This window comes from Nilaparvata lugens, chromosome 10 (genome assembly GCF_014356525.2).
Source record: "Nilaparvata lugens isolate BPH chromosome 10, ASM1435652v1, whole genome shotgun sequence".
NCBI classification, from domain to species: domain Eukaryota; kingdom Metazoa; phylum Arthropoda; class Insecta; order Hemiptera; family Delphacidae; genus Nilaparvata; species Nilaparvata lugens.
The window spans coordinates 21,622,553-21,631,616 of NC_052513.1; the positions used below are offsets into that span (position 1 = coordinate 21,622,553).

General features: G+C 32.8%; 1 protein-coding gene across 1 annotated transcript in view; it reads right to left on the bottom strand.

Annotated features, from left to right (window-relative positions):
• Positions 1-166: 166 nt before the first annotated feature.
• LOC111052932 (protein HID1) overlaps positions 167-9,064 on the bottom strand; it is a 31,405-nt gene continuing 22,507 nt past the window's right edge. Inside the window, 6 exon segments of the mRNA XM_039436537.1 lie at positions 167-1,546; positions 3,636-3,787; positions 4,720-5,045; positions 6,589-6,822; positions 7,586-7,750; positions 8,726-8,830. Coding sequence (XP_039292471.1) covers positions 1,384-1,546; positions 3,636-3,787; positions 4,720-5,045; positions 6,589-6,822; positions 7,586-7,750; positions 8,726-8,830 — 1,145 coding nt within the window. The 3' untranslated portion in view covers positions 167-1,383.

Here is a 9,064-nt window from a genome sequence, read left to right on the forward strand (position 1 = left end):
CAAACTAAGATTGTTTGAGGTAGCTCGAATAAAGTTTAAATAACTTAAAATACAAATGATGTGCTGTTACATACATGCTCCCAATCACAGAACCAATTCTAAAAAATAAATAATACATAAAAAATAACAATCATCTTAGACCGTGGAGATGTCTTAAAAATTTCAGTTACAATAGTTGATAGGGAATATTCTCTGATTACAACTATACTAAATATTCTATGTTATACGGAATAGAACTAAATAATTGTTTTCAAGTTTAGTGCCTGGATGGCATGGTCTATAGTCTCGATATATGATTGAATGGATTTTAGAGTTACTCACAAGAAATCGTGAAGACCATAACTTCCAAATACAAAACATACTCAAGTTGAAGGAAACTGTTGAACCAAGATATGGAAAAATTCATCACATTAATAATTGACAATAAATATTGGAATTATGTAAATTTGAGAAGAAACTATTAATAATTTCAGTTACGCTCAAGGAGAATTTATCGGTGAAATCAATAATATTTTTCATTCATTTTACTCAACAGTTAAGAAGATATTCTAATTTTACGAACATAGTGAAAGACTAGTATGATTTCAACCGTTTTTGTCCTTTTATAATTATTCAGAATAGGCTATGCTGAAGAGAAAGAAATTGAATGGAAAAAGGTCCATATATTTTTGTATGACATAGAAAACTATAATGCAAATAATATTATTGATTAATAATCCATCGTTCAACGAGGTATTATCACATAATTATGATGAATCAACTTTCATAAAACTTTGGTTTCACACCTCTCAAAAGCTTAACACTGAATCAAAAATCTCAGCATCAATGATATAAAATGTGATCATGCTTCGCTATGATCCAGCTAAATTATACTCCAGACTTGCCAAACATTAATACAGTACCGTACCAACTTTTTTTTCTGAAAAATTAGCAATAATAAAAAACCCCTTTGGCCTTCCAATATTGATTTTTTTGTAAGGTTTATGACTGAATAATCGGCTGGTGCGTTGGTGATATAGGATAATGACAAATTAAAATAGACCTAGATTACATGGTGGTTTACGAGTCTCTGGAAAGAGAATTTGTAGCCTGTTAATTGATGGAGCTCCACTGAAGCAGTTATCATTCGACTGAAAGTAACGAGTTAACGACACTTATCTAATCTGAGTGGTTAGATATGATGCTACATTATGTTTTCTTTAGTACCTATTCTTTCTAATAATGCTATGGAATAATTAAAAATTAACTCAGTTTTAAAGAATAATTAATATAACTAATTAAAAGATATGAAGTTATATTATATTATAGGTCTACAAATATAACTAATCACTTTAATAGCTTGTGATAAAATATCAATTTTTCATACATTAAAACATTATATTATTACCTCAGGTAGATGACTCCCCACATATAGGTTCTGAACCATGTGGTTGTTCCAGCATTGGCTTGGTATTTCCTAATCAGTATGGGATGGGGAACAGGGAGCAGTCCTACCAGCGTACCATGCTGCAGGAATTTCAAGATTTCACTTTCATCCGTTAGACCCCTGAAATCGAAAAAATCAATAAAGTACAAAAATAATAGAAAAAAACTAATTAATTGAAGCTAACACCTGTACATTTTTGAAAATCTGTAACTATAGTGAGATGCACGTTAGGCAAAATATCGCATCCGAAAATCATACGGTGACGTATAGCCAAACTATACAGTATAACAAGAACATGTTCTGACATGCAAGCTTCCAGTTTCTGCTTTTATTATCAAAGCATTTGAATAATACAAGCATTTTGCCATTTAAAAGCAAAAACCTAACCCCCTAGCCTACCCTTTCACCTTTCAAACCCTCAAGATTTCTTCATCTTTTAGGTCGTGTTTATACTTTACATTTCAACTATACTTCAGCTTGTGAATTTCAGATGAGATATTTTGATTTTCGAGGTGCACGTTATAATGTTGCTACCCTTGTCTATCATTCGACAAAGCAGATATTGCTATCCTTTTCTACCTCTGCCTGTAGTTTGTGGATTTCCTTGCCTGCTGAGCTAAGGCTAGTTGAGGGAAATCGTCGGTTCGGCGCGGCTGTCTTGCGGTGGATCAGAGGTGGTGGACTCGGCTGCAATGTTCCCTGAATCTCAACGTAAGTGTGTGTGGTGTGTGTGTGTCCTTTCTTTCTTCTTTCCTACTTCTATCGAAATGGTCTATGGATTTTGAACTGACATTTTCTAATGTTTTCATTTTTCACTTTTCTCTTTTTTCTTATTGTATTCTTCTCACTGACTTATATTCCAAAGAAATTTGTTTTTTTTCTATCTTTCATTCGCTATTTGAAAGTTTTTTCTATTTTTTTTCATTTTGTTAAAATTAACATAATTTTTTTTTATTTGGCTCCTAAGTTCTACAACCTGCTGCCCTTGGAGATAAGGCAGTGCAAGATACGATCAAGGTTTTTGAGAGATGTCAAGAGATTTGTAATGGAATGTAAGAATATAGATACTTTTTTTAGAATCCTCATGTAGACTTGTATATCATAATATTGTACAATATACTTCGAAGCTAAAATTGATAAATCATCGATACTGTTATGTAATATGTGTCACTTCATATGCGACTGTCGGCCTCAGTAACTACATTTTAGCGCTATAGTTTTGTAATCATTTATATATCACCATCTCAAACAGGTTTAGTACCTCGAGATGCAAATACTCAATTGGCATTGCATTTTATTTTGTAATAGTACTTTCTCATGTTGTAAAATTTGTATTGCTTTTATTATGTATTTCTAAGATGTAATTTCATATTTCTGCCAATAAAACATTTTCATTTTCTATTATTTTGTTTTCTCAATCTTATAATCTTTGTTATACAGTGTTCTAGGTTTACTTAGAATTATTGTATTGGAGTGTTAAGTGTAAGAGAGGGCCGGCTGCGCCCTAACTTCGCCCTCCTAGGTTTTTAATAAAGGCAGCTAATCAATCAATCAATCAACGTTGCCACATAGTTTTTAAACAAAGTCGAAATACAATTAACAAAATAATCCATCCTTTATGGCCATTGCTATTCAATATAACAATGGTAGCACAGTGTTGCCGTTTTTATTTTGACTATCAAAAAGGCCTACGCTCTCTTTTTCGCTCTTTCTCTCACACAATAAGCTCACAGGCTCTTTGGATTCTGTGAAATCTGGCAACAGTACTCCATAAGTACAATGCTGCAATCTATGGTTTGCACAGACTATAGTTACCAAAAGAGTTGAAATGCATAAAGTGTGTTGCCGAAAGAGTTGAAATGCATAATGCATGTCACCGAAAGAGTTGAAATGCATAAAGTGTGTTGCCGAAAAAGATGAAATGCATAATGCATGTTACTGAAAGAGTTGAAATGCATAATGCATGTTACCGAAAGAGTTGAAATGCATAAAGTCTATTACCGAAAGAGTTGAAATGCATAATGAATGTTACCGAAAGAGTTGAAATGCATAATGCATGTTACCGAAAGGGTTGTAAATAATGGATGTTGAAAGACGACTGATAGACTCTTAATAAAGTTGATGAACTTCTTGATATGTAACTGTACAAGTGGTATAATTATAGTTGTGGTATTATTTTATAATTTTGAAGTAGATGTTGGATACTGACTTGTCAATGCAGATCTTTTCAACTTGAGGCACTAGAACTTGCAACAGACGCATGATTGTCTGCAGAGGCAGTTTGGTTTTCCAAGAGGACACCCAGTCAGAGGTGGGCACCCACTGCGTGTTGCCTGTCGCATTTCGAGGAGCTGCTCCTTTCTAGAAAGAACAGAACAAAAGTCATTCTTGAACATACATAAGAAGGGTTATTTATAGGGGACAATTCAAACATCTACAGTATAATCATTATAACGGAGGATTCATTCATTTATACAGTCTCAAATCATACAATACATTTCGATAACACTATCTTCAACATAAAATAATCTCCAGCTTCTCACAAACACAACCAACATCTCCTGCATCTCGAAATGTATTGTCCTAGCTGGAGTAAACGTATACTGCTTGCAGAATAGAAATGGTTGATCTACAATCAACTATTAGACAATCATTCAGAATTACACAAATCATAAAATGTACTCTTTAAACGGGTAGCATTCACTTCATCAAGAGCTGATTTGATCAAGAATCAACTGATTTATTGTTGCTTTCAGAAAGCCCAGTGGATACAGTATCATATAGGCTACTTAATTCTAAAATTATCAACAAATCCTGAATAGTGCCAGCATATTGCCATTTAAAAGGAAAAACCTAGCTCCCAACCTTTCCTCAACCTAGACTTCTAATTTCTCCCTGACGAGGATCGCTATGCAATAGATACATAACCTTGAAGGCTATGTTTATTACAGTTTCAAGGGTAGAAAGTTAGGTAGTTGGCATGTCTTCTACCAAACCCATTCTCACCAATCCCTTACTAGTGTGTAACGGTGTAGCTGACTGTATATCAACCTGCAACGGAAGTTCGATATTGTGAAAATTGATTAACCAAATGGCTAAACTTCTCATTTGTTTTAATATATCAAGGAATGTTCCAAATAGGTACTTGATGAACTGAGAACTGATACACTTCGATGTTGTTGTAATTAACTGTATGGCTAAACTTCCCATTTGTTCCAATATCTCAAAAAATGTTGCAAATAGGTACTTGATGAACTGAGAACTGATATACTTGAATGATGTCGGCTACTAACCAGCGACGGCACTTGAGTGGGAGTGACCGCTGAGTTGGATGCGATGGAAGTGCAGCTGTTACTTTTGACAAGTGCACCATCAGCGCCCTGGGGTGGGGGTGGGGGCGTCTCAGCACTGGGGCTGGGCGTATAGTTGCGGCTCTTCTGGCCTGAGTCATTATCGTCATCCAACTCCTCCCCTTCCTCCTCAGCATGGCGGCCGTTCTCAATGGACAAGCCGTTGAGTGCGGTGGTGGTGGGGGTGATGGCGGGCTCTGGCTCGTCGCTCGTGTCCACCAAGTCACCCATCATGTGGCCCGACTGCTGGCCTGTCATTTTGTCGATTCCTGTTCACAAAAAATCAAGTCCTTCTGTTAATCCTTGACTTAATATTAATTTTATTTATTTATTTACTGGTTTATTGTACAAAACACTATAATCATAATATAATATTATGACCATGGAGGAAAAACAAGGCTGAGCCTGTACTATTTCTCTCCAAAAATTTTGATAATTCATTGAAGATTTATTAAAGAGAATATTAATATTTGTAACCAAGTAAGAAATTGCAAAAAAGTGGAATATTGAGTGATAAGAATAATATAATACTGGTAAATCATAAGTAGTACAAATAAATGAGTCGAATATTGGTAAAGTAATAGTATATTTCGCACCTAGGGTCGAAAATGTACGTTTTCCGGCTCGAGATCGCGGTTTTCAAGTTCGAGACGAAGTCGAGAACTTGAAGCGTTCGAGAGCCGGAAAAACATTTTTGCCCGTGTTGCGAACGCTATTTTTCGCCACACCAAAAAAAAAACTTCCCAATATTTATAAGAAATAGAAAAATTAATAAAATTCAAACAGCCTATTTTGATAGTTTGAATCTTGGTTATGACAACTTTTACTGTCAATTAATTTCAATATTACTAATTAATAATTTACAATAGTGACCATATTTTTATACTATTATATTTCGAATAATTGTTTGAATTTTATAGCTCGCGCTTTGCGCCCGGTGCAATATCTCATGATCTCATGGATAGATGGATGAATAGAATTTTCATTACTATTTTGAAATAATGTGATGAAAAACTTAATATAATTGCATATTAACACTTGTAACCAAGTAAGAAATTGCAAAAAAGTGGAATATTGAGTGATAAGAATAATATAATACTGGTAAATCATAAGTAGTACAAATAAATGAGTCGAATATTGGTAAAGTAAAACATGTTGTGACTCCTTCATAGATTCCATTCCGATTAAGTAACTATTCATATTAGTTCAGGCACCAGGTTCGTTTTGCGAGGAATAGTTCTGTAAAAACAGAATGTTTCATGCAATGATCGTGGAGTATTGTACTATTCAAATCCAAAAAGTTGGCTTTAAATAACTTTACAATTGACCTTGAAGTTTACTCTACTTCAACTACGCAAAAACCTCTAAATTTGATTCCCATTTACAGTTTTCTGAAATTTCCGCTATATCCAGTCTCGAACCAAAAATACCTTCATTTTAGTTTTAAAAAAATGGACATAAATTTAATTCTGTATCTTCAATGAGTACTGATATTTCATTAATGATACTGAGACTGAGTAATGATATTATGATGATTCACAATCACACTATTTTTGGGAGTGAAAAATAACGGATTCCGACAGATTGTACCAGTATTGTATGAATGCTTTTCATTACGTTACCTATACAAGACTTCTGCATCGGTGATTGAAAAATGATTGTCTCCATAGCTTTATTTATCGATAACTAATAGTATAAATTTGAGAAGAGACAGTTTCAGGTAAAAGCCTTTTGTGCATTTTCATGTTTTAGAGCAATAATGTTGTACATGAAAAAATAAATGAATAAAAGATACTTTATTTGATGACAAACCTGGAGTATCAGGAAGAGTCGCTTTGAGCGTTCCAGGCTCAGCGGGAAGGGCGGGTCTGGAGCCCTCCATGCTGGGAGTCTCTGGAGTATTGTCATTGGACGATGTACTGGGCAAGTGCTTCCTAGTCCGCTTTGTCAACGTCTTTGCAATTGTTCCATAGTCACTAGGCAGACTAGCTAGCGAGTGGAAAACCTGCCGTTTCCTGATGATCGTGTAAACCAGGTTTGAGTTACCTGCACAAGAAAACTTTCTTTTATATTAACGCATAACTTAATTACATAGATTTTCTTGCTGATTGATATTAATTTGATATCAATTCCTGATCTCATCTACCATAAATTGTTTCATAATGTTCAAGTTCAAAATCTTTCAAATAACTTTTTCTAATATTAATAAAAAACCTAATCTTTCAATTTTTTGATGTGATTCCACTCTATTTCAAGACATTTTACTGAGATTCCAATATTTTATGAGTTTGGAGTCAAGATAATGACTCTAACATGCGTTCGAGTTATTATTGTAACTAAAATGAATTGAATAATAAATTTATTGGAAAATACAAGAAAAATCTTTATGTAAAAATAATGATACAATTTTGAAAGTGACTAGGTATACCCTTTTTCTAAGTACAGATTCTCTTACAATGATAAAGTGGAACAATCCAATAATCGATGGTACATGTTAAATTGATATTACATTTAAATATTAAAAATATTCAACAGTGAATTAGTATTTTACACTTTGAATTGATCTTATGAACTACGGTATATAATCGAGTCATAATTATCTATTCACCAAAGACAATCATGGAACAAAAATCACTCTAAAACCGAATTAGTTTTATTGTGTAAATTCTTGAAATAGCATCTAATAATATAAATCTCACTCACGAAAGGCATATAAATACAGGAACATACTGGACAAAATCTTTTCATGCAATGGTAAGAAAGAAAACCTTACAAAGAGCTTGAAATATAATTTCACAGTAATACATACCATCAAATTGATACTGTATAATGTTGTTGAAGATCTCTAGCAGGAAGAATACTAAATGATGATTGGATGGAGAGGAGAATAGAAACCAGGGCGTGCTGAAGGCTTCCAGTAGATGCAACAGCTTTGTACTAGCTACCATCGAGAGTGTCTTTAAGTAAGGAGAGACTGCAAATAAAATATAGCATTATATTCAACAATTAATACTTAAAATTAGACGCAAGTTTATGGAGTGGAAGAAACATAACTTATCTTTTAAATCAGTATAAAGTATCAAAATTCGGGGGAGGAGCGATCAATCATTATTCTAATGAAATTTATAAAATTTGATCAATAAATAAGGTAATCATTCCTTCAATAAAATAAATAAAAATATATATATAAATGATTGATAATATATTAAAAAACTGACGGGAAAGAATAGTAAGGAACTTGAGAAAAAAAATAACTAGCCAATTAGGACATTATGAATTGTGGAAGGCCTCAACTACTGGATATGTAAATTTCAACTGGTGAATCAATTTATAAAAATAAGACATCATTAACAAATTATAATTCGGAAGAAGAGAAACTTTCTTCCACTACGCAATTTTAGTTATTCTCTCATACCACCAAACATTCACTATTTCAACCAATTAATTTGTATTATAATATTACTGAATAATAATTATTTCAAGTATCCAATAAAAGCTATATAAATAGAGCTAAGGACTTTACTGCAAATATTGACCGAAGAGTTAAGTTCTATTTATATAGCTTTCATTAGATATTTGGAGTAATTATTATACAGTAATAATATTCCAGCAGTTGGTCAACTGTGATTTCTAATAAATCTGTATTATAGTAATTATGAAGCAATTGTAATTTGGTAATTCTAAATCCATTGAGTAGAATATTTTATGTGGATAAATAATATTGCCAGGAGATTTTCAGAATAAAGCTTTCAATTCATAAGCATAGAAACATTATTTGTGATACTAGTAAGTATATTGTAATGCAAACACATATATATTCTGAAAATAATAATTGAATTGTAAAAGTAGTGCGTGGGAACGTGTCACTCAAGGAGTTATAGTATTATCAATGCAGTTTGTTTGAATCATTTGAATGAAATCGATAATTGAAGCTGACAATTATACTTACCATTAACTAGAATAGTAAGAAGGCAATCGAAGAGAGGCTGTAGTCTTTGGTGACCGGTGGTTATTATTTTATGAAAAACTGTTATTAGTAGATCAGCATGAGTTCCTGAAATTTAAATATATATATAAAATATTAGACATCTGAAAAATAATAAGAGACCTCATCAACCTCAATCTCATGCCGAGGTGTACTATTTTTCAATGATAATATAATAAAAGAGTGGAAAAGATGCATATTTTCATAGATGCAACGATTTTTTAGAGCAAAGTTTACACTATTAGTTCTTTAACACAGTTTTTAAAAGAACTCGAAGTTTAGATATTAAGAAACTACCAGCAT